At 36.5% G+C, this 26,305-nt stretch overlaps 2 protein-coding genes across 3 annotated transcripts; both read left to right on the forward strand.

The window, feature by feature from the left end:
• Positions 1–1,183: 1,183 nt before the first annotated feature.
• On the forward strand, positions 1,184–7,054 carry LOC131020052 (U-box domain-containing protein 62-like). 2 transcript variants are annotated; one of them, XM_057948692.1, is made up of 8 exons: positions 1,184–1,941; positions 2,041–2,275; positions 3,088–3,169; positions 5,088–5,145; positions 5,545–5,633; positions 5,805–5,900; positions 5,981–6,051; positions 6,789–7,054. In XM_057948692.1, the coding sequence occupies exons 1-8, from the start codon at positions 1,332–1,334 to the stop codon at positions 6,910–6,912; spliced, it is 1,365 nt and encodes a 454-aa protein (XP_057804675.1). In that variant the 5' UTR covers positions 1,184–1,331; the 3' UTR covers positions 6,913–7,054. The 2 variants fall into 2 exon arrangements, with proteins under 2 accessions (XP_057804675.1, XP_057804676.1); XM_057948693.1 differs by having other exon boundaries at positions 5,808–5,900.
• Positions 7,055–22,587: 15,533 nt separating this feature from the next.
• LOC131020055 (expansin-A4-like) lies at positions 22,588–25,303 on the forward strand. The gene is made up of 3 exons (XM_057948696.1): positions 22,588–22,932; positions 24,160–24,469; positions 24,758–25,303. The coding sequence occupies exons 1-3, from the start codon at positions 22,809–22,811 to the stop codon at positions 25,059–25,061; spliced, it is 738 nt and encodes a 245-aa protein (XP_057804679.1). The 5' UTR covers positions 22,588–22,808; the 3' UTR covers positions 25,062–25,303.
• The last annotated feature ends 1,002 nt before the right edge of the window (positions 25,304–26,305 follow it).

The following is a 26,305-nucleotide window of genomic DNA, read 5'->3' on the forward strand; positions in this document are numbered from 1 at the left end:
GTGGAAACTCAATATTATTCCTAAAGTAAAGTTGTTCATCTGGAAATGCTTTGCTGATGCACTCCATTTGAGATGTGCTCTGAGACGACGTGGGGTGGATGTGGACCCGATGTGCGCGCGATATGGCAATGCTGAAGAGACAGTTGAGCATTTGTTTTGGGAATGCAATTGGGCATCGTTCTTATGGGAATCTTCGCCCCTTAGAATCTATCTTTCCCCAAGTGACTCTAATTCATCTTTCATGGAGTGGATTTTTGCCATTCGAAAAGTTGATTTTAATGAGTTCCATGAGATTTTCCTTTCTCCACTGTGGACGATCTGGTATGCTCGCAACATGTCCATTTTCAATCAAAAAGATATCATTGAGTTAGCTTTCAAGAATATTCCTACCCTTTCTCCCTCGAGTCAGCCGAGCGAAATGCAAATTCGAACAATTGGTAAACTTGCTGGCTTCTGGAGAATTAGATGTATTGCAGCTTTTCATGCTGAGCGAGGCGTTGGTATTGGGTTTATATGGTGGATGACTAAAAATTTTGTATGGGCTACTGTGATTTTGTTAAGAAATTTTTATACCAAAAAAAGAGAGAAAAAAAATCACGGGTCGAGTCGGATCGGACTCTAGACAAGCTGGTTGGTCAAATTTGGACCAGTCAGATCCCGAGTCTAAAATCAAAATTGAAACTATTGCTTTGTAGGTCAACGAATAATCAACGATTTCGAATTGGTACAACTAAAACCTCTCTATTCACATTTCTAAATGCAATCATCAATTTACATAACATGTGTTGAAATAAAAGAAAAAAAGAAAATGAGAACTAAAATCGTTGTTTTATACCCCCTCCATCCTGCCGAAGTTGAAGCGTTTCTTTTTGGCACGAGATTTAAGGAGTTAGTGTTTAATGCTCCCTTCGTCCACAAAGAGTGTGTGGTGGAGAGGAGGGCACATGTTTTAATGAAAAAGTTGAAAGATGTGATTTTAGTTTTAAATGGTAGTATTGGGCCCACCAAATTGTAAAATTAAAGGGTGATTATTTTGTAAATATTGAGTGTGAATGAGGTTTAAAGTATAAAGGAGATTTCTAAAAAAAGAAAACACACAATCTTTGTGAACGAACGAAAATAGTACACAATCTTTATGGACAGAGAGAATAGTTTAAGTATGTTTGTAAATTTGTGGTTAAGTAATTATCAATACAATTAATGATTTTGAATTATTTTTTAATTAAATTAATCACACCATTGACTGTTTTAAATGCAATCATCAATTTACATAACATGTGTTGAAAGAAAAGAAAAAAGAAGGTGCAGTATCTGTACTCTGTAGTTGACATATGTTCCATCGTTCTTTCCCAACACAAGACGACGTCGTTGATGTTTCCTCACGCCCAATTTCCACAACTCTAACCCTAATCACTCTTCCCAACCTCCAACTCCCACTCAAAACCCTAATCTTAATGGCATCTGAAAAGTTGGGGATGGTCCCAACTCAACAAATTCACAACGGACTCAACCAGCATCCTCAGCTAGTTTTCCCAGAAGCTTTCGCCTGCGCCCCGCAGCCGCCGCACCGCCGTCCCGCCGCCACTGGTGATCCCGGCCCAAAAGCCGCCACCAGAGAGCTCACTGCGTGCTTCCTAGATCACCACCACTATTTCCATCCTCAGCCCCAGCAGCAGCAACAGCCGCCGCCACAGCCGTCCCAATTCCGCCACCAATGGAACGCCAACAGCCGTAGCTCTGGCGGCGACGCGACAGAGGATGATGACGCGGAAGATGACGACGACGACGGGGATGACGGGGACGATGAGGAAGAGGAGGAAGTTGGGAATAATATGGAGAATATTGTTACTGTCGCTAAAGCATGTGGCAGTAATCAGAAAGATAGGTATAGTGTTACTGTTAACAGTAATAGTCACAAGCTGAAACACATTTCAGCATTAGGTGAGTTGAAAGAAACAAAAATTAATCAAATCATTGGGTAATCAGTTTCATTTTTTAATATTATTGAACTTCATCCTATCCTATATTAATTTTTTTCAGGTTTCAAAGACGGAAACATGAGACAGTGTGGAAATAAAACAAATCTTAGGAGTGATAAAAGTGGTGAAGTTTACTACTCGCAGTATTTGAATGGGGCAGAGGGTCCCAGCACTTCATCAGGGCAGAAGGATATTCCAACAGCGGAGAATGGCTGTGGATTTAGTGGAAGTAAGGAGGGGTCATATCTAAGTGAATCAGGGGATTCCTTGAGGGCTACCCTATTGGACCCTCTAACGTAAGTGCTTCTCCATCATACATGTTTTTGCTGGTTTTTGATTCAAGTGCATCTATTTATGGTCAATTTATGCACCTGGGTTTGATGTGGATGCTATTTGGTTATTTCTAAATGTTGTTGAATTGAGATTGCCAACATATATTTTTAGTGATTTACTAAATAGCCAGTTCTAACTGTGAAGAATTTCATCGGGTCGGGGCTTCACATTTTGTTTCAAGTACTCAAATTGAGACAGGGACTGGAATTCTTTAGTAGTTTCTGGTGCCTGTTCTGCTTCTAACAATGTAGGTTGATTGAGTTGGAGTTAGTGATCATTTTAGGGTAGTCACTAGTCACCTTTCCAAAAATTAGGAAGCAATTTTCTTTTCTTGAAAATGAATACCTGATTCTGGAAAGTAATGCACAGTTTTCATTCTTTTGCATGTATTTTGATAGATTGGCCTAATGATATATTTTATGTCTGATTGAAAAAATGGATTATGTCTTGTGATTTGCTTAATTGCTTCCTTTGAACATTTGTAAGCAGCACTCTTTCACTTATTTTATCTTTTCTCTTATCATTTTATACATTTACCAGGCCTATTTATTTATGTATTGAGCTTCACTATATCTATAAATTTTGTATCTCATAGTAAAAGAATTATATGCCATGGCACATAATAGCACTTGTCACATTGGGAAAACATTTAGGTGATTGCTAGTTGCTACTGAATATTGTTATCTGTGATCATTTATCTTCTATGATATCTAGGTAGGTTTTATGTAAAATGAGTATACATTATAAAAATTGCATTAATGTTCCCTCTTTACAGCGGGACACTTATGGAAGAAGCTATGATATTGCCTTGTGGACATTCCTTTGGCAGCGATGGAATACAACAAGTTATTAGAATGGTAAGTTTCCAGGGAAAGCTATAAGTTTACGCTTGAGAGAGAACAGATTTATTATGGATATTTACTGAATTTTTATTAGTAGTAGGCTAGTAGCAATATAATTAAATTACCTTTTGACTTTCTCTCAAGGAATCATGCTTGCAAGGGCTAGCTAGGAGATTCCTACCTCCAGCTTATAATTTATCTTAATTTCATTCTTTAACTAATTGCTAAGTCTTCCATTTCATATGCTCAAACCTGTTTTCATTAATTTTCACATAAATATGTAACTTACAAAATTTAGAAAATCTACACTATATTTCAAGTACATGTTGTCATAGAGCTAGAGGGATGAATGAATGAACTTAGGAATGGAACAATGATAGAAACTGCATCATATAGTAGCATCTTGGAGTATTGCTATGCAAAAAAAAAGTGAGAAATGAATTCTTGCTTTTCCAGCAGCATATTTGATATTAAATGATGTTCACTTAAGAAATGAATGGAAATTTTATTTTAGGTAATTTTTACTAAATATTTTAGTTTTATATATTTAAGTTCAAACTTCAAACTTTACTAAATAATTTTATTTTAGACATAATAAACCACCAACTGAAACTTTAATATGCTATAATTTATATCAAATCTCAAGCTAGCATTATAAGTTTGATTCAGTAATATTTTTTTAAATCACATAATCAAATTTGAGATTTTAATGTACGTGCTTCAAAATTGACATGAGTAAAAGAAGTTATAAAGAACTGTAATAAATATAGAAGGTTCTATACAAAATCTGCATACAAATAAACAAAACATTTGTGATGCATGGTTCAGTTCAGTCAAACTAAACTTAAGCACATGGTGCACCAAACATCTAGTTTAAATCCTATAAGAGCAGAGCAGCTAATTACAATATGAATATCAGTATAGAGTTCACTTTGTAATAAAATTGAAATATATTTTGTATTATGTTTTCAAGAAATGCCAAACTATTGATACAGTTCAATATTGAATTTCATTTTACAGATTTTGGTCCTTGATTAGATTTCAGGTTGTCATTTCTATTTTGTCCAACAATATGGAATACAATATTATCTGTATGTATTTTCAATTTTGATAAGCCTAATTTTATCTTTAATAATGTTTATTGCGATTCTACTTTTATTTAAATGAAAATAGTTTAGTATAATAAGGGCACAGTATATATATTTGAACTTCTTTAATTCTACAAGTGAATAACTAGATTACCTTACTTCCAAAAAGAATTAAGTTAATAAAACACCCAAATTAAAAGCAAAAAAGTAAATGACTCAAACTAATTATCAAAGTTCTTTAGCAATATTGGTATATCTATGTAAGCATAGTGCTATATATCACACGTAAAGCATATCTTGGACTTGTTGGGAATAGTTCAACAGCCGGGAGCAGGGAAATCGATACTCCTATATTTGAGCGAATTTGAATTGCTATGGAAATGGTGATTTCTTAGTTCTAAAACGCACCGGTCATGTGCACCAGTCATATGCATTCATGCTTTACTTCATAATGATACCTCTTTGTAATTGTTAAAATCAGAACTATTTGAAATCATATTTTCGTTGATACCCTTTGGTATAATTTTCTCTATTGTTATTTTGTGCAATCATCACATCAGTTCAAGTGAACTCTCCTAGAAGAAAATCAATTTGTCGATACAGTCTGTTCAAATGTATTTGTCTGGTTCCGTGGTATCCTTGATTGTTATTAAAGTTGCTATTTTGTTTGACTGGCTCAGATGAATGTAGGCCTGCGCTGAACACGGCTGTAGCTAGTATTAGCCTTAGGCTTGCAGCATTAATTTTTCATGCTTATTGAGTTTCTAGATTTTTTCCTGTTGACTAGTGTTATTAATTATGTTAAATGCACAATCTGCAATTAATGTTAGTTAATGCATTTTCAGAAAGCTTGCTATACATGCTCGCAACCAGTGTCGGAGGACGTAATTGCTCCAAACCTCTGTACGTTTGATACTCTTTATTTATTGGGGAAAAGAAAAACTGATATGAGTTCTCTTGTATGTCTCATGGTGTGTGAGTATCAATATCATTCTCTTGACATGTTGATTTGGACTTCGTCATGTTTTTAAGAAATATAATTCTATCCAGTGTATTCAATTTCTGCCTTCACTATCTGCCACAAGTGTTACTTGCAAATCATCCTTTTGGGATCTTTAAATAGATGCTGAATTAACATGCTTGTCCATTCATACTAGCACCGTTCCTGAGTGCTAAAGCCATAATATTTGGACACTCAGTTACTCAAATCCATGAATTATAAATATTCTGCAGATGGTAGTTGTATCTTAAAAATCTAAGCGATTTGAACGTTTGTCAATTCTTTGGCTTTGTTGTCTGTAGCTCTACGCCTAGCTGTTCAGGCTTTCATTAGAGAAGAAGAATCACATATTAATTATATGCCGAAAAGAAGAAGAGAAAGATATGATCTGGTTAGTCATCGTTCTACTATTCTGCTGTCGTAAATTAAATACACACGATCCAAATATACACGCTACGGTTTCTCTATCTGGAACTGCATTAATTTTTGGCATTCCATAGCTTAGGGCTTCATTTATAATGCGTTGGATTAAACTTTTAAGTTTCAATTGTTCTGTGTACAGCAGAAGGGGACATTTCTTGATTCTATGCTCACAGATCAGCCGAGGGGAAAAGGAGTTCAGTTCCCATTTGCTGTTATGGATCGAGTTATAATAAAGGTTTTCTGAAGAATATCCAAATTTCCTGTACATGACTTGGTGAACCGAGTTTAATTCCTAACTCTGAATAACTGAATCAGGGTAACAAGAGAACACCTCAACGATTTGTGGGGCGTGAGGCTATTGTTACCACTCAGTGCTTGAATGGATGGTAAATCCCTGTCTTAAAACCCTGGAGATGCTCTTCTTTAATAATAGCCTTCATTATTCTTTGGGATTTATCTGATAAATCGACATTGTTCCTGCATCCTCTATGTGCATATGTTGCATTCACTCCCTAATTATAAGGAAGATTTATTTTTTCCAAAATAAGTTAGGTATGAAACTTAATATCGTACTCCCTCCGTCCCAATTCAATAGGCCACAAGGCTTGGACACGGATGTTAAGAAACGAATAATTTATATTAAAATAGGAGAAAAAGTAATTTTTGTTGAGGATATATATGTCCAAAAAGTAGGAGAGAGAAATAAGGAAAAGATAATTATAGGTGAAGTACAATGGCATTTGGTATAAATAATGAGTTATGTGGGAATATTTGTTATGTATTGGCTTTCCATTTTAGAAAGTGGCCTATTGAATTGGGACATCCAAATAAGGAAAAGTATAGATGAAATCAACTCCTTCCTTTGTGGTTTATTGGAGTCGTATTATCCATTGATTCTTTTTTTTTGATGAAATTACATTAGAAATAATACAAACCACACACACACCCCACCTAGTGATTATTGTGGCCGAGAGTATTCGAACCTGTGACCTCTTGGACAACAGGCAACCACTAGGCCATTCCAAGGGGACATTATCCATTGATTCTTGATGTGCCTTTTGGTTTGTCTTTCACTATGTTATGGCTACTTTGCTTAATCTGCTTCACCTATACAACATGCTAGGTATGTGGTGAAGACTTTGGATAATGCAGAAAGCGTGAAGCTTCAGTATCGCTCGCTAGCTAAAGTCTCGGAGAGTCCATCTTCAAAGCCATCACCAATCAAGACGACACCCAACTGGCTGTAGAGTTGTATTGTGGTAACAGGCTGATGTGTTGTAATGTGTATGCTCTGTTTTAAGTTAATGTATCTAGTTGTGTGATTAATAATGGTTCAGTGTTGTTACCTTTATTTGGGGCATTTATCGCATTGATAATTTATAGGGATCACGAAACCCATGTCACTTTTTTTGATTATCATATTCAGACTAGGAGATATGATAAATGGTGCAATACACCCGACTGACTGCAATATTATGGAGGAGCTCATCAACTATAGGTTGTGTGACTATGAAAGTCGTTCGTTGCAAACGGTGGCTTCAACCCTGGTCTTCTTTGCCCACAAGAAAAAACTACTGAGAGAAAGTTGAAATTTTGTTTTGCAATCAATAATAATAATAAAGGAGAATAGAAAACTGATTATGCCCCTTTTCGTAACGAAATTAAAAACATTTCTTATTTTTGGTGGAATCCATGCAATCGCTGAATAAAATACATACAAGGAGTGGTTCAAATAAAAATCACAAAATAATAGCTATTTGATAATTAAGATTTAAGGAAAAAGATACAAATTTGCTCAATCTTTTATTTTGCATATGACTTTTGATTTTGTTTTCTGTAAAACATCAACTTTTGATTTTGTTCAAATTTTCCACAATTTCAATTTTCACTCAAATTGATTCTAACTTGGCGGTTATGTGTCAGTCAAGCATGTGTCAGCATCTCTCCCATCATTATGACGTCATTCATACCTAATTCTGGGCGAAATTCAATTTTTTGAATTTATTTAATCTCTAATGAAATTGGAGCGAAATTCGTCGATAAGTTGTAGCATTTTTGTGGAGTAACATCTTATATTAGAAGATACATTTTTCACAAAAAATGTTATATACGTGAAGAATGTTGCTTTGAATGTAAAATTGTTTCACCACAAAAATGTTGTAGGTTATCGACGAATTTTGCCAAATTCAAAAAAGTTTCATCCTAAGTTTAGGTATGAACGACGTTGTAATGGTGGAAAAGAGGTTGGCACATGCACAACTGCCACGTAAGCGACAATTCAGATTCAATTTGAGCAAAATTTAAAATTATGAAAAAATTGAACAAAAATCAAAAGTTGACGATTTTACAAGAAAAATTCAAACATTACATGCAAAATGAAAGAAAGAGGGAGCAAACTTCATTTGTTTATAAATTTAAAATTATGGAAAAATTAAACAAAATAAAAAATTGGTGATTTTATTGGAAACAATTCAAAACTTATGCAAAATGAAAAAGAGAGTAAAAATTCATGTATTTATATTCAAAACTTACATTTTATTTTCTAGTTATGATAAATAATAACCAGTGATTGAAAATTTTAGTGCATGTTTGGTAGGTTTTATAAGCCTGGATAGAATGATATGAGGTTATCTATGTGTTTGGTAACCTATATTATTAATCAAGAGGGCCCAGGATAAAACCAAAGCTCTCTTTTATTTCATTATTCCTCTTTGAAAAACAACCTCACTTCATTCCAGAGATTAATTAATTTTAATGATACAATAACTATTCAGGGCATGTTTGATAGGTAGGCTAGGATATGACCATATAGCTTAAATCAAGATTTGTAAAAATAAGAAGGGGGTGATTGATGCATTAGAATTGTGTTTGGTAGATTAGATGTAAAATGTAGATAGTGATGAATGGATATTTGGTACACAAGTTTAAAACTTAGATTAAACACAAAATTACAAATATACCCTCTTTTAATTTTAAAATAAAAAATTTGCCCTTAACTTGAATAGTTAAATTATTTCAGATTTTAATAAATTCCAAATTTGTATTACTACTTCGTAGATTAAAAAAAATCAGTTTTTTTTACTTATTTCTTTTATTATCTTAGTAATAAAAAAAGAGTTAAGGTGCAGATAGGCCCCTGAAATATAAGTCCTTATAGCGATTTGCTCCCCTTACTCACTGTGTGTGCAACTTACCCCCTAAACTTCAAAAAATCGCACATTTAAGCCCCTTTGACCTAACTCCGTCAGTCAACGTTAGTTAGTGATTTTTTTTATTCTAATTGTGGGGCCCACTTGTAATGTTTAATTCTCTGGCAATATTTTCATGTTTTCCAGCTATTTCTTTTCCAGTTTTCGGCAATAATAATTGCTTATTTTATCTTCTTTCGAAATTCTCCGACAAGAAGGGACGAATCTCCCGAAAATTTGGGCAATCCTCGTTGCAAAATTTATTTATCCCCAAAAAAGAAAAATCCCAAAAACCCTGAAATTTCCATCGGCCGATTATTTTTCTCCCCAAATCTCTCCGGTGGAACTCCGGCAACACCAGTCGCCTGCCACCGCCTCTCAAAGCCCTCTCCAGCTCGGGCATCATTCAAGCTCATCAGTTAAGGGTTTTCTGAACCTAATCCCAAAATAAGTGTTCCTCTACAATTCTCTATCAATGTCGGAAAACGACCTCAAAAATTCCAAATCCCCTACTCATGGCCGCCTCATCCGCCACAAAATCAGCCTGCCCATCTACAATATTTCCGATTTCCATCACCGCGAGTCACCACAACAGGCAACACCCGCCGCCACTATCTCGTCTGAATGGAGAAGAACAGCCAGCCACCACCGCCTCATAACAAGCCATTATCCGTCACCCTCTCTAATCCTTCACTCATTCTCTTTCTCTCTCATGTAGATTAAAGGATCCCTGAGTTTTGCCATTGAATGGACTGCAAAATCCCTAATTCACAAATTAGGGATCAATTATACGAGGAATGAGAGGTGCTTGAGCTTGGAGTGGGCCCTACAATTAGGACGACGAGGTGCTTGAACTTGGAGAGGGGCCGCGAGAGCGCGGCGGTTGAACCCAAGCTAGGGTTTTGGGCGGGGGGAGATAGGGAGGAGAAGAAAAGGAAGAAGAAGAAGGCGGCGGCGGAGAGAGCGACGAAGGTGGAGATGACGAGGGAGATGAATACGAGGGTGGCGGCAGCGGTTTTCCTGGGGGAGTGGGGATGGGAGGCGGTGGATAAGAGGGCGGAGCAGCAGCAGGAGGAGGAAGCCCGGAGATCGTCTTCGAGTTCGTTAGTTGAGATTGGAAGTGAGGTTGTTAGAGTAGATTCTGGATCGGAAGCCATTAGTGTAAAGGTAGAAGGAGAAGAAAGGAAGGTGGGCCCCACAATTAGAATTAAAAAAATAAAAAAATTACTAACTAATGTTGACTAACTGAGTTAGGTCAGAGGGGCTTAAATGTGCGATTTTTTGAAGTTTAGGGGGTAAGCTGCACACACAGTGAGTAAGGGGAGCAAATCGCTATAACGGCTCACACTTCAAGGGCCTATCTGCACCTTAACCCATAAAAAAATTAACATTTATAGAAATTAAAAATATCAGATTTTATTAGCTTTGTAATTAAAAAAATAAGAAAATTTGCAGATATTTGACAAATTTACAGTAGCTTTGTGATGAAGAAATGAATATTTGCAAAAAAAAAAAAAGAGAGACATGGGAAATCTGCCATTGAAAGAGGGGTCGACGGAGGCGACAAATGCAAGAGCCTGCTAGGGCTTGGGCTTGGGCGAGGTCGGCGAGGAATGAAAGCGGTGACGGTGACGGGGTGGCGAATTCAACGAGGCCAGGAGGTGTTGAGGGCCAGGGTGCTGGCATATGATTCCAAATCGCAGAAATTTAAAAAAATTGCAGATCGCCTCTAAGGGCGACTAGGACTTGGACAAGGACGTTGAGGAAAAGGGGCGGTGGGGGTGAAGGCGAGGGTGGCGACTTCGGCAAGGGCAGAGGAGTCGAGGGCGAGGGCAGCGAGATCTGCACCCAAATCTTCTAACCATCTTCTCAAGCCAACACAGATGCATTGAGGGAAGGAGGCCGACGAGGGAGGGGCGACGACTGCGATGCGGTGGACGGCTGCAACGCTTCACCTCGTCCTCTGCTGCCGCGGCTTGATAAACATGCATTTTTACCTCTTGGTGTGTCATATTTGATGTTTAGTTATTGAGGATTTTGTGTGTTTGATGGTTTATTTGAGCTTTTATTGGTTTATGGTCAAGAACTTGTCACTTTCTTGTTGTTTGAATAAATTTTTAGAAATAATGAAGCAGAATTTGGAAGAATTTACTGAAATGCAAGCTGTATTTTGTCTCGAGAGGAGTTCGTGAGCGCAAACGGATCGTAAATCGGAGTTCGGACGAGGGAGAACGAGCCAAAACAAAATCGCTGCGCAAAGCTATCAGGACCCCGTCGGGAATTCGGCGCCTCATGCGGGCTGAGCGCGCGGCCGCGTGACAGCTCAGTTTTTGCGCGTTTTTAGAGTTATTTCAGCTATTTTTCGATCCTACACGGTTTTGACCTATATTTTGATACCTAAGGCATACAAATACTCCTAGAAACATATTGAAAACACCTTTCGTCATATTTTCTATCTCTTGGAGCTGTGAGAGATGAAGAACGGGGCCAGAGCAAGAACTGAAGATCCTCAATTTTACTACGATTTTATTGTTGAATTTTTTCTGTTTTATTGAGACTTCGATTTTAGTTCATATGTCTATGTGTGGCTAGAATCCCTTTTTCCCAAGATTTAGGGAGTAAACGTGATTTGAATTTCTGACTGTTTGATTCAATTAATCGAGATTGTTTATATTTTATTCCTCTCGTACACCTGAAGTGACTCGCTACTATATTTCCAAGTCAATTTCAGATCAATAATTATGCAAACATATGAAACGAGAGTTAAATCCTACTATACTTTATGACTTGCGGCATGTGTCGACTTGTTCGCTGAAGCTAATAAATTGGAATTAGTACAAGCTTTTAATATGACAAATTTGGTTTTCCTAATTTATATAAAAATAATTAGTATTGTTACATATTATGAACTAACTAGAAATTTCTGTTATATTCTAAGGACGTACATATATTGGTGAAAATGAAATATAACACTAAAGACAAAACATCATTCAATAAATCTGACTATCATACCCGTAATTTCAGCATATAAGTGTTCATAATATTTATAATGTGTTTTCTTCTTCAAATAGTAACTATATCTTCTAGTGTAAACAAACAAATAAATTAATTTTGTGCTCAATGTCAAGATTTCTGACTTCACCGGATTCTAGTATAATATACAAAGGCATTTCAATGATTTCCGGTAGTCTATTTGAAATAGTGGGGATTAATACAGAACGCAATTATCGGCTCAATCACTAGAATTATAGGAGCAAGTATGGTTTCATTGTCATACTCTTTTTAATTATTTTAAGCATAAGTAGTTTTCTTGGGATATAGCTTTGATTTGGTTGTATAATTAAAACGAAATCATCTTTGTTAAGACTTGGGATTAATAGGGCCTACCATTTTTGCACATGCACCTTCCTGAAATGGCGGTCCTCCGTATCTCTACATCATTTTCATAATCTTATTGCCATTCATTTCCAATCACAAGTAATTCGTCAATTGGCTCCTCTTCTTTCTTTATTTTTCTCATTTCACACGAAAAAGACAGTTTAAAATTTGCTAATACATGGTAATGGATGATAAATACTTATTTTGCGTAATTTTTATGGATTATATTTTTTGGATTGTTTGTGTAATCTCTTTTGAATTTAAATTCATACTCCAACCGTCTCATAAAAATATGAACAAATGAGAGTGGCACGGGTCTTAAGAAATGTTAGTTGAAAACTATTATAAGTGAAAAATGGATCTCACTTTATAAAGTGTTGTGAGAGTAATGAGTTAATTGAAGAAAAGTAGTGGTGGGCCATAATAATTTTTTTGTGAATAAGTATGAAAAGGAGGGATAGAAAATAAGGGGATAATGTACAAAAATGGAAATGTTCATATTTTTATGAGACACCCCAAAATGGCAAAATGTTCACGTTTTTGTGAGACGAATGAAGTATTATTTTGTGATGCCCATGCTTTGGTATAGTTTTGGTCAATTTAATGTAGGAATGAGTGTTTAGGAGCAATATTACTAAATAAATGTGTCTGAGGGACGAGAACAAAGAGAAACGAGTCCGAAAATCAAGGAAATGATAGAAAATCGGCTCCAAGGTTGAAGATCGGCGATCACCAATCTTGTTAAGAATTAAAGAAGGAAATCGACGACCAGATCGGTGATCGTAGTTTCGGTCGCCAAGCTGTTTGTGTTTTTTAGTTTTATGTGTTTTCCTCTGTATTTTTAGATTTTTAGACTGAATTTATCTACCGCTGACCTATTTAGGACTCCGCGTTCATATTTTTAGATTCATAGCTTTAGTATTTACTGTTTTCTAGTCTTTAGAACTTGGATCAAATTCTTACAAGATTGAAAATTCAAGTTGTCACTTGGGTTTTATTTTGAGTTTTATTTAATTCAATCATTGCAATCGCTTTCTTTTTAATTATGCTTTTGTTTTCTTTCTTGATGTCTGGCTATTTCTTTATCTAGTTCTAGGATTTGTAAATAGATTGAATTTATGTGATTAATTTATTGAACCTTTTTGTCTTCCAGTTTCTGATTCACAATTTCTGGTGCTTATTTCTTGTGAATTACTTGATCAATAATTTACATGTTCAGCTATTTGGTTTGAGACCTAGTGGAGATAACTGTTTAGCGGATTCAGGAATGTGTGATATGATTTTAATCACGAGACCTAACAGAGATAGGTGGTGTTGGATTTGTATACTGAAAGCAAGAACGTTTTATGCTTGTATACAATGATTCATGTGTTCACTATTTAATCTCCTATCTGATTGGGTTCATGATTGCATATGTATGTTCTTTATCTCTATATAAGTAGATTATATGGTGTGTTGTAGATCACAGAAGACCGTATAATTGGAATAACCTTAAGAGATATAATATAATCACAGCCGAAATAACTCTAGGACAAGTTATTGGTTTAGGCTGCGGTGTAGATGGAAGTAGTTTGTCTTGACTACTTATCTATACTGGTACGTCATAACGTATTGATAGGACCACAGTGAGATATATTCTTCTATCTGACTTAAGTGAAGAATTAAAGATCTCGGTGACTTATAAGATCTTAATACTAATAAGATTTCACATATATATGTTGATTCGTTTATCACTTTGACTTACCATGAGCGAGAGTTATATAGTAACTTGAGTACTCTGTATCTTGGGTGATAGCGGTTAATATATGATATCTGATTATCTGTATTAGTACTCGTATCCGGTATAGGATAATGACATCCCCTTAAGGAGCTCAATAATGTTTATTGCGCTAAACCCTGCAGGTTGATTAAGTTCAGGCGCAATAATAAGGTTTGAGTGGTACTGCTTAAGGATTACAAAGAGATTAATTAATTTAGGCTGTCAGAGCTCTAATTAATTAATGGATGTCGGATATTTTAAATACGAGGATTTAATAAGTCTAAATACAAGCCCCGATTCATCACCGGCAATAAAGGGGTAAGTCAATATCGGTTCTCTAGTGGAATGAACTGATATTTATAAATTAATTATGGTATGGGCTGACCATAGATAAAATAATTTATTTGAGGCCCATCTTTATTCCTTGTATCTGGTCCCTGGACTGGCCCAATGACTCCTAGCCCTAGAAGGAGCAGAAATCGCCCCCTACCCTAAAGTGGCGCCCCCTACTGCTTATTTTATTATAAAATACAGCTGTCAGCTCTCAGGAAAAACACACTGATAATTATTAGGGTTTGAGAGCTGAGAGGAGGCACAGGAAACGTTGGGAGCTTTCTGCCTTGGGACTTTCACAGTTCGTTGTCCATCCAACGGTGAAAGCTGAGCGGGATACAGTTGAGAAGATCAGAACTGGAGTCTTTCGACACGATCATCAACAACTTGTGCATCCGTTTTACAAGTAAGTATTTCCTAACACCTATGTGCAGCTGTTAAATTCATAGGAGCATGTTAGGATTAATCGTTGTATGATAAATTAATAATAACCAAGAAACGATCATCGGGCAAAGCGGAACGTTAATTCAGTTTAATATTCCTTCAGGTGGATCATAAAGTGTTATTCTTATGTACTTTTGGGAGTTGGTATATTTTCTTGAGACCTAATGGAGATTGAGAATTTACTAATCAACTACCATAAACTACTCTAGCGAGAGTGTATGATTATTTATGTGATCTCTCATCAGAACTGGATTAAAGTGGTAATAAGATTAATAGGTTAATTGTGTAAGTTTAATTTACGAAATTACATTCCCTAAAATCAGTATTTTATTCTTTAGATTTTTCTCTGATTTTATTTGCTTTGTGTTGAGTCTAGTTAAATTTCTCCATCATATTTCTGTTGTTTGGATATTGCTTTTGAATTTATTAGGATTATTCAGAGTGTTTTCTCTTATCAGTCCCTGAGGATACGATACTCGATTTGTTGTTTATACTTCAATTGCACCATGTTAGTTGCAGTATTTTTGTTGCTATTAAATTAGTGATCAACTTTTTAGCGTTGTTGTCGGGCATGTTTTGGTTAATGGATCTCCGTCAGGGGAGTTTGTTTTGGAAAGGGGTCTCCGACAGGGTGACCCTTTGTCCCCCTTTCTGTTCTTAATTGTGGCAGAGGGACTTCATGCCTTGATGGAGGGGGCGATGGATAGAGATCTTATTCAGCCGGCAGAGGTGGGGATTGACAAAATCAAGATTTCTCACTTACAATATGCTGACGATACGATCTTCATTTTGAATAAAACGGATCAGAACTTGAAGACAGTAAAGAAGATTCTTTTCCTGTTTCAGTTCATGTCGGGCCTTGCGGTTAACTATAGTAAGTCTAGTCTGATGGGGGTTGGTGTGGAGGCTGCTCAACTAGAAAGATTGGCTTTGGATTTAAATTGCAAGGTGGGGTGTTTCCCTTTCAAATACCTCGGTATCAAAGTCGGAGGAAGGCCGAAAAGTGTGGTTGATTGGAGTTACATCGTGGACAAAGTTAGGAAGAAGATCGGTGGATGGAGGAACCAGAAATTGTCCTTAGCAGGCCGTGTTACGTTGGTTAAAGCAGTGCTGCAAGAAATCCCTGTGTATCAACTATCCTTTTCTGTCATGCCTAAAACCGTGGTGAAATCCTTATGCTCATTTTTTAGGAGTTTTATCTGGGGGGAAAAGGGGAGCGTAGGGGAATTTCTTGGGTGAGCTGGAAGGATATGTGTCTTGATAAGAGTGAGGGCGGATTAGGTTTTAGCAACGTAGAATGGTTCAATGAAGCACTTGTGGTCAAATGGGTGTGGAGGTACCTGGCAGGGAGTGAGGCATTGTGGGCGAGGGTCATGAGATCTCTTTATGGTGAGATCCAGTGGGGGGACGTGGGGCTCTCCTTGGAGGGGAGAGGGAGGATGAGGGGGGGTTGGTGGTCGACGGTCGTCTCAAAAGGAGGGGAGAGCTGGTTTCTGGATAATGTTGAGAGGCGGGTAGGAGATGGTTCAAACACAAAATTCTGGAAGGATAAGTGGGTAGGGAAAACTCCTCTCAACTGTGTTTTTCCCAGGCTGTTCAATCTGTGTGAAGATAAGGAGGCACTGGTCAAGGAATTGGGGAAATGAGAGAATGGAGAGTGGGTTTGGGAGGTTAAGTGGAGAAGAGATCTTTTCGATCGTGAGGTTGAGGGTGTTAACAACCTCCTTACTGTTATTGCTGGTGTGAAACCTTGTGCAGGTCACGTGGATAGATGGTCTTGGAGCGCAGCAAAAGAAGGTGTTTTTACCACGAGATCTGTTTACTCACTGATCAAAAAAGCCAGAACAACAGGTGGTCCGACTGTTGCTAACAACGATATGTTGGCAAGCATTTGGTGTGCTCCAGCTACTTTCAAAGCTAAAGTGTTCAGTTGGAGAGCCATTCGGAGGAGGCTCCCAACTTGCGCCAATCTCTGCAAAAAGAACGTGCCATTGGGAGAAGTCGAGAAGTCTTGCAATGCTTGTTTCCACTGTGTCGAAACAGAAGATCACGTCCTTCTTCAATGTCCGAAAGCGGGGGCTGTCTGGGATGGTATACAGAATTGGCTCGGTTACCAGTCGGCGCGGCATCACGACATCACGGTTCACTTTGATTCCTTTTGACATCTTAGGAAAGGGAAGAAGATCCGTAATCTTCTTAAAACTCTTTGGATGTGTTCGTGTTGGCTATTATGGAAGCATAGGAACTTTAGCCGCTTCGAAGGTAAGGTTCGGTCTGTTGAATGTATAGTGTCGGAAGTCAAAGCTTGGAGTTGGAGTTGGTGTAGTGAGTTTAAGGTTGTTGGGAATGTTCGTAGTTTTGACGAATGGTGCTCGTCGGGTTTTATTTCTAAACTGCTGTAACCCTTCTTTTTGGCATCTCTGGTGCCCTAATGAAAGCTTTTTTCTTATAAAAAAAAAAGATTATACTTTGATATTTCTGATAGTATTTAGGCATTATTTCATGCGTTTATTTCTTTATTTTATTTTTATTTTTATTTTCTTGTTTCTGATTTTTATCTGTTGTCTCATGTGTGCGTGATCACAATATCCAAAGGAAATGAGCATCTAGTACATTTGAATTTGGAGATTGAGAAACAATAAAAGAGAGACAACCGTGAGAAGAGGGAACAAGCTATGGCATAGAATTTTGATCCCGCAGAGATTATGCGCGATGTGACAGAGCTGCAAAGACAACTAGCAGAGGCTAACAGACGTGCACAGCCTCCTCCACCACCTCTACCACTAAATCACATGTACCAATATCAAGTTGGTCAATTTCATGGAGGTGGATGGGGGCCAACTGTTCAGGCCAATACTTTTGAGTTGAAGCCATGACTGCTCAACATGGCGCAGTCTGAGCAATTTAGTGGAGCTACAACAAAAAATCCACATGTGCATCTGACGTAATTTTTTGATATATGTGATACGATCAAGCAGAATGGAGTGCCTGTTGATGCCATCAAAATGAGGATGTTTGGGTTTTCACTTCAAGATTGTGCCAAAGACTGGTTCAAAAATCTAGATCGATCATCTATTTTTTATCGGGATGATTTATGCAGAGCAATTTTGGCCAAATACTTTCCTGCTGCTAAAGCTAAAAAAATTATGGTAGAGATCTCACATTTTGCTCAGATGGGGGATGAGACAATTCATGATGTCTGGGAGAGATTATGGTTATTTCTTAGGCGTTGTCCCCACATAGATTTATAGAGGAGCAGTAGATCATCCACTTCTATAATGATCTAACTGGTCATACTAAGAGAGTATGGTAGATGCTACTTCTAGTGGGTGTCTTCTACATAGGGACACCAAGGAAGCTTACAAGGTGATAGAGGAGATGGCCTCTAACAGCTACCAATGGCCAAATGATGGGAACTCGACAAGGAGGATTACATGTCATGTGGAGGAGCTATGATGATCTGATGGAGAAATACACACTTATCCAACAGCAGTGTGACATGGAGAGAAAGGCGCAAATTGTTGCTCAGGTTTCACATCAGTAAGGTTCATCAGAGGCACCGCAGTTTGAGGATGCCAACTATGTCAATTAGAGGAACTATCAGTTCAACCAGTTGGGATACCAGGAGAATCAAGGAGGAAACCCACCTTATCATTCCAACAACAAAAATAATCTTAATTTCTCTCACGTTGTTTGTGATTTAGAGAAAAACATCAATTTGACGCCTCTTTCTATTTCCAACTGCTTGGAGATTGGAGCCATAAAGCCTACTTCTATTGCCTTGCAAAAATGGCTGACCGTTCATTGACGTATCTGAAAGGAATTGATTAGGATGTATTGGTGCAGGCGGAGCAGTTTATTTTTCCTGCTAATTTTGTTGTCTTGGACATGCCCGAGGACTAGAATACTCCATTAATTTTGGGGCGTCCGTTTCTAGATATTGGTCGTGCATTGATTGATGTGCAGGATGAAGATCTCACTTTTAGAGTGAACGATGAGAAGATTACCATCTCATCTATGATGCTATGTAGAAGCCAGCTGAGCCACATTTGGAGGAGTGCAGCCTGATTATGATAGATACATCATAAGGCTTGGAACGTATATACCAATTCGTACCACTCATTTTTCATGTAATTTTCGCACAAGGCTTGGAACGAATATACCAATTCGTACCAATCGTCGGAACTCCTAAGAATATACTAAGATTAATTTATAATTTTCTGAAGGTTGTATGCACACAAAAACTCCCATCCATGGTGGGCGTACCCCAAAGAGTACACTTAATGGGCAAGAAATGGCTCATAGGTAACATAAAAAGAATTTTAAGAAGCTTTGAAGGGGATGACGCCCTGAAAAATCTCCGAAAGTTAGTACCGAGGGAGTACATAAAACTCTCGAATAAAATCACAAGAAGTGGAAAGTGTATCCACTTCATGATATCAAAACAAGTGGAACCAACTCTGAACCCAGATGTTACAACATCATGGTTCACGGTCAAGTCAAAACTTCTGAAATTTTCAAGAGCGGGGTTTCAATTGGTTACATGCCTCAGATTTGGAGAAAGTCAATTTAAGACAAATGGAGAGCATGCGATTCCTGATGACTCTATCTACACAAGACTATTGAACAACCAAAGAATCACGTCTAACGATCTTGTTAGGTCCGGAGGGTCTCGAATAGGTGTATAGGGGGGGAATACACCTATAGGCTATTTTTGAAAATGAAACTTGAAACAAAAACTGACTCAACCTTTTTAGTTAAAAGAGTTTTATCAAAACAAGGTTGACGACTGATACTAAATACTCTTTAGTAAAGAGTTATCAGTTAAGTCAAAGACTTTAACTGATACACGTAAAGCTTCCGTCGAGTTTGTTAAACAGAGAAATATTATGAATCTTACTGACTATCTGAAGATAGATCAGTTAGACTAATAACACACGCAGCGAAAAACTTTTGTTTCTAAATAGCCTGTGAGATTAATCACGTTGTCAGTTGTTAAGTTTCTCTTTGCAGTTAATCAGTTTTCAGTTTAAGAAGGTTTGAACACAAGTAAGAAGGTAAATACTGAAAGCTGTAAATAATACATAGATTTTTACGTGGTTCAGAAAACACTTCCTACATCCACGGTCAGTTGATCAGACCGACAACTTCACTGGCATGTGCTTACGGGTGCACAAAAAATCTGGGCGTGTGCTTACGGGTGCACAGCAAACCTGGACAACTGAAGATCCTATCTTCAGTACCAACACACCTGGTTGGATTTCTCACTCTTAGCGCACACTGGGCACTAAGATCTCTTTGGAGACACAGCACTGGTCAGAACTCCTTACAACTCAAACTCTTGATTCGGTCGATTGAAAAGAGGTTCGAAAACTTGCCAACTAGATTACAAAGAACAAGTTCTCTGTAATCAGTTATACCTGGGCTTTGGATATACAATATTTGCCTAAGTTCTAAGAGAATATATGTAATCAGCAGTGACTGATTTTTGACTTTGTGATTCTTTTCTTCGATTCAAACTTTGGAATGGCTTTGAATGCTGAGTGACGAATTCGACAACGTTTCAGCATATGTAGTTGAATCGATGAATATTGAAGTGATCCTCGAGCTCTATTTATAGGAGACGTCTTGAATAGATTTGTTGGCTGAAATGGTCTTCAAGAATTCTTCTGTTAGAAAGTAATTTGAACTTGGGCTGAGGCTTCAATCTTCGAGGTTCTTTTGTTTGGTGAGAACGGCTACTAAGGAGCAGGAGATAGGACATCTCTGAAAAGGTAATCACCAAAAAGGAATGGCCTCTGCAGAGCTGTACTTCTGGAGTGCGTGGCTTCCTTTAAACTTTAGAGGTTCAGTCCGAGGAAGAATGTTTAACTGATACTTGACTTTAGTATCAGTCCGCTGAATCCACGTGGCTCGCATTAAATAATCAGTCGTAACTGATTCTTGGACTGGTTTCTCAAATATCAGTATTTGACTTTACCTTTATCGTCACATCAGTCGGCAACTTCAGTCTTCAGTCTTCAGTCCTTCGGCTTCGGTCTTCAGTCTTCAGAACAGCAACTAAACTAGAAAAAGAACTCTAACACTTGAGTTCGAACAGTTCTAGTCTATTACAAGTGAAACCTATTGATTTTGGTATCATCAAAACTAGGATTATGATATTTCCTTAGGTTCCCAACAGATCTGTACTATAAATTTGTTAAAAAAGAATTCGATGGAGATGTCGAGGATTATATGAACATTACAAAGGTGTTGATCATAACAAACTTCACTTTGAGATTTGATGGCCTAAAATACAAAATACAATAATGGTTATGAGTATTGGTTAAGAATATAAGAAAATGAGAGAAATTCTTACGGAGCAGTTGTTTCGTACCAAATACTTCAAGAATCCGCGAACAAGGTAAGAATTTGTCTGACAATAGCTCAGGGGAGGGTTACCACTTAAGAGACAACACTAAAGTTGAAAAAGTTTGAAAAAGTATAATGGTGAAAAAAGTTTGAACTGATAAAAATATATAGATGGGGCGAATGTGACATGAGAGAAAATAACAATCATTGTGCTAACAAATACTTCCTCTGTCCCCATGAGATAGTGTTTGGCTTAGCTTATTTAAAGAGTTTAATAGCTCTAACAACTTATAAGATGTTTCAAGAGCTTATAAGATGTAGTTTGTCAAGAGCTTATAAATTGTCAAATTATTTAGATAATTTAACTTATAAGGTAGCGAGAGATTTTGCGTTAGAAAAAGAAAATTGAAGAGAGATGAACTTGAAATGGTATATATATAACGAAAATAACAAACCATAGTTAAAAAATATTTGTAAAATGATTGTCGCCTATATTATTTTGGTAGATGGATTTATTTTTTGGAGAGCTAATAAGCTTTTGAAACTTATTTTATAGCTTATAAACTATTTAGTAGCTTATTTTGTCAAACACTTTGAAAGAGTTTACAAGAGCATTCCCAATAGGGCTCGACTGAGGGGCTCGAGCCCCACCTCGATGAGCCCCATGGCTCGACAGAGGGCTCGAAGGGGAGAGCCGGACATGAGGGAAAATATGTGGGGCACATGTTTGCAAGCGCTTCAAATAAAAAATAATTATGAGTATATTTTTTGAACTTTTGAATTTTATTTTTATTTTTTTAAATTCAAGAAGACATACACGTACAAAATCAAATTAATGTAGCTTCTCTTTTTGAATTATTGTAATTTTAAAACTTAAATTTAATAAATAAATAAAAAGTTATTTTAAATTTTGTTTAAAATTGAATTTTTAAAAATAAAATGTAAAATATATAGAATACCTCATTGCAGATGGGGTATCTCTACAAAGGGCTTCACCTCTAATAGAGCGCCAAATACGCTTTTGCACTAGGGATGATTTAAATTTCTAAACAACTTATAAATTGTTTCAAAAAACTTATAAAGTTTATGAGTTTAGTCAAACAGCATCGAAGTATGGTTCAAAGCATGAATATTCAAGAAGTGTTATTTAAAACTATAAAGTAAAATAATCTCATTTATTTTAACTCATAAAATAAATTTTAAACTATTATTCATAAAATAAATTTTGAGTCATCATTAACAAGAGCAAAAGAGCAAGCAAGAGGAGAGTTGGAAAGTCAAATGCTGACAAAGTGACAATATTGCGTTTTAACTTGCTACGTGTCCACCGCAATTTAAGGCAAATAACATAAAAAGATGATCCGACATATATGACGCATAAAATTAGGTATAGAGATTTAAGAGGCAAAAAGGATTGGACAATACCAAAAAGAGTGGAGAAATGCATATACATGAATCAGATTAGCAGTTGGTAGTTGAAGTTGGGACAAATGCATGTGCCTCTTGGATTATAAATTTGACATTAATTTGGTGTGGCTCTCAGACTATGCAAAAAATGTCATTTTCAGCAAAATTAAATTAATCAATTGCATTCCTTCTGCCCCTTATAAATACAGCTACACTCTTACTTGAAAATCGTACAATTCAATTCCAACAATTTCTGCATCTCAAATTGTTTCATATAACATCAATGGCTGCATTGTCTCTATTAATCTTTTTCTTCTTATTGAGGCTGAAGAATAGTTATGGAGATGGAGGATGGCAAAATGCTTATGCTACTTTCTACGGTGGAGGAGATGCATCTGGCACCATGGGTACGTCACCTCACTTTACAAAAATTTAAATGTAACTTATTTACTTTGATGAAAGAATAAAAATCGTGCAATGATGCACTCGAACTTGAATCTTTAATCTCAAACATTAACTATTTTACCACTAAACTAAAACACGCTCAAAATGTAATTAACTTAGTGTCATTTCTTATTATATTGAATTCTTTATTCTCAAATCCCAAAAAATAAGCATTGACTTTAATTAAGATTAATTTCATGATTATAATAACTAAATTGTTTAATCACTCTACCACAAAACTATACACACTTATGATGTAATTAATTTAGTGTCACTTCTTGTTATTTGAATTCTTTATTCTCAATCCCAGTAAATAAGCTTTGACTTTGGAATTAATTTCATGAATTAATAACTAAATTGTTAGCTTTGTCGTTATTTAAAATCTTTTTTAAAAAAATAAATTAACAGTATTTAAAATCTTCCTCCTCCATACATTAATTGAAGAAAAAATGTCATGTGCGGAAGTCTGCATCATAAATTGAATCCATTTCATATTTAAGCTCATATAACTATTTTTTTCTCCATCAAAAATATTTTTTATAAATAATAAGGTCACTTTCTCAGATTATTAACTTTTATGTATGTTAAATTGGAGATGTATCTACAAGACTACAACTAACTTTATCAAATTTATAATTAACTTATAATGTTATTATTTTTTAAAAGAGAATTAATTACTAACTTTATTACTTACTCGTGTTGATGTTATATACTCTCTCTGTCCTCATAAAATGTATCCAATTTGTTATTTTCGTCCATCCTCGTAAAGTGTATTCATTATACTTTTGGTAAGTTTTTCACTCATAATAAAGTGGGACAGTACTTACTCCACTCACAATACATTCAATTACTTTATTAAACTCGTGTCATTTAAAAATAAATGCTTTTTATAAGGACGGAGAGTTACATTATTTTTCAATTTTTTTATTATCAATATGAGAAGTTATTGCATGTGCGAACATATATATACCTTGTCGTTGAAAAATAAGTTGAATGTGTATGGGTTGGTCCACTGATAGAATAGTTAATGTTTATGAGCAAAAAATTTGAGTTCAACTTCAAATTCATCATGACACGATTTTTAAATTTAATATTGCAATCATGGAAACAAAATATGTGAATGAAGATAAATCCAATCGTATTTAACAATTAGATATGTAGGTGATGAATTAGAATATTGCATGATGCAGGAGGTGCTTGTGGGTATGGCAATCTGTACAGCCAAGGATACGGTACAAACACAGCAGCACTGAGTACTGCTCTTTTCAACAACGGGCTGAGCTGCGGCTCTTGCTACGAGTTGCGGTGCAGCAACGCCAAATCGTGCCTCCCCGGCAGCATCACCATCACCGCCACCAATTTCTGCCCTCCAAATCCTTCTCTTCCCAACAACAACGGCGGCTGGTGCAACCCTCCCCGCCAGCACTTCGACATGGCTCAGCCCGCTTTCGTCAAGATCGCCCAATACCGAGCTGGAATCGTGCCCGTTTCATTTAGAAGGTAAAATGCCTTCACACCACTTTTCTCTTTACTATTATAAAATTACTACTACTATTTTATTAGCCAACTCTTCGTTAAAGGGTGTTTATAGTAATTTTTAGGATTGATAATATGCATGAATGATTATTTTTATCTCTTCATTAAGATTTTTCCAATGCAATCCATTTCAATTGGATATGATGACTCAAGCAAGTTATCTCAAATGTTAATAAGTTATACATGAGCATATATTATTTACATCTATTTAAGTTAATCCTCAATAGTAAACGCGCCATTGATTGAGTGCAGGGTGGCGTGTAGGAAGAAGGGCGGGGTAAGGTTCACGATCAACGGGCACTCGTACTTCAACTTAGTGTTGATCTCGAACGTGGGTGGTGCGGGCGACGTCCACAGCGTGTCGATCAAGGGGTCGAGGAGCGGGTGGCAGTCGATGTCGAGAAACTGGGGCCAGAACTGGCAGAGCAACTCTTATCTCAACGGCCAAGCCTTGTCTTTTCGTGTGACCACTAGCGATGGAAGGACAATCACTAGTTATAACGTCGTGCCATCGAATTGGCAGTTCGGACAGACATTTCAAGGAGGCCAATTCTAGTCTTTGCAATTTTTCTATACTATCTTTGTATGTAGCAAATGTCATAGAAAATCATTTTTTTTTTGTTGCATCTCTAGAGATGTTCAAATAGTGGTTGGATTATATATTTGATGAAACCACCAAAGGAATGTCGCCATATAGTCATTACAAGTTTGTAGATTCTATATATATGTGTGTGGGATTTGGTACAAATTAGAACTAGGTTGGGGCCTACTTTTAATGAATGTGATTTGGTTTTGTCACTTGGAATGTTTTTGTATCTCTTTTCCCCCTAGTCCTTGTTTTATGGACTATTCGATTCGCTAACTGGCTTTTAATATCCATGAAATTCGTAGAGGATGCCGATGGACAATATTTGTTCTAATATGACAGGAAATTAAGACTAATTTATATCTAAAATTTAAATTTATATAAAAAACTCTTTTTCTTTAATTCTCGATCTCGACAAGTGCTTCCAATCCTCTGTAATTGCAGTAATGCAGTACTAATTAGGATGGGCTATGGTTTGGGCTTTGCTGCAGCACAAGTCACGCATCTTGTTTTATTAAATTGTACGCACGAGGCCTCAAGAGCAAAAGAACAAATGCAGGAGGAAGAGCCCCTCTCCTAAGTTGAACTTGTTCAACAACAAATGCATATTCATAGTGTGTCTAATGGTAGAGTAGTTAATGAGGGTGTTTGGCTAAGCTTATTTAAAAGAGCTTATAAGCTCTTGGAACTTATAAGATGTTTCAAGAGCTTATAAGATGTAATTTTTAAGAGCTTATAAGTTGTCAATGTGTTTGGATAATTGAGCTTATAAGCTAGAGAGAGAATATTTTTGCTAGAGAGAGAAAATCAAAGAAAAATAAACTTGAATGATATATGATGAAAATAATAAATTATAGTTGAAAAATATTTGTAAAATGATTGTTGCATATGAGATTATAAAAAAATAAGTTGGGGTAGAAGAACTTATTTTTTAGGGAGCTTATAAGCTCTTGAAGCTTATAAGATGTTTAGGAGCTTATTTTGCCAAACACTTTGCATGAACTTATAAGCTCCTAAACAGCTTATAAGCTATTTTGAGGAGCTTATAAGCTTAGCCAAACACCCTCAATGTCCGAGACCAAAGATATCAGCTTCGAGTCCACTGTCACACAATCTTTTAAATTGTTTTTTCATTCATAGAAAAAATGCAGATTCATAAACATTTGGGGTTAGGAGTGTGGAGTGAGATCATTTATCAAGTACAGCAGCTGCAT

The sequence above is a fragment of the Salvia miltiorrhiza genome, chromosome 4, assembly GCF_028751815.1.
Source record: "Salvia miltiorrhiza cultivar Shanhuang (shh) chromosome 4, IMPLAD_Smil_shh, whole genome shotgun sequence".
Taxonomy (NCBI): domain Eukaryota; kingdom Viridiplantae; phylum Streptophyta; class Magnoliopsida; order Lamiales; family Lamiaceae; genus Salvia; species Salvia miltiorrhiza.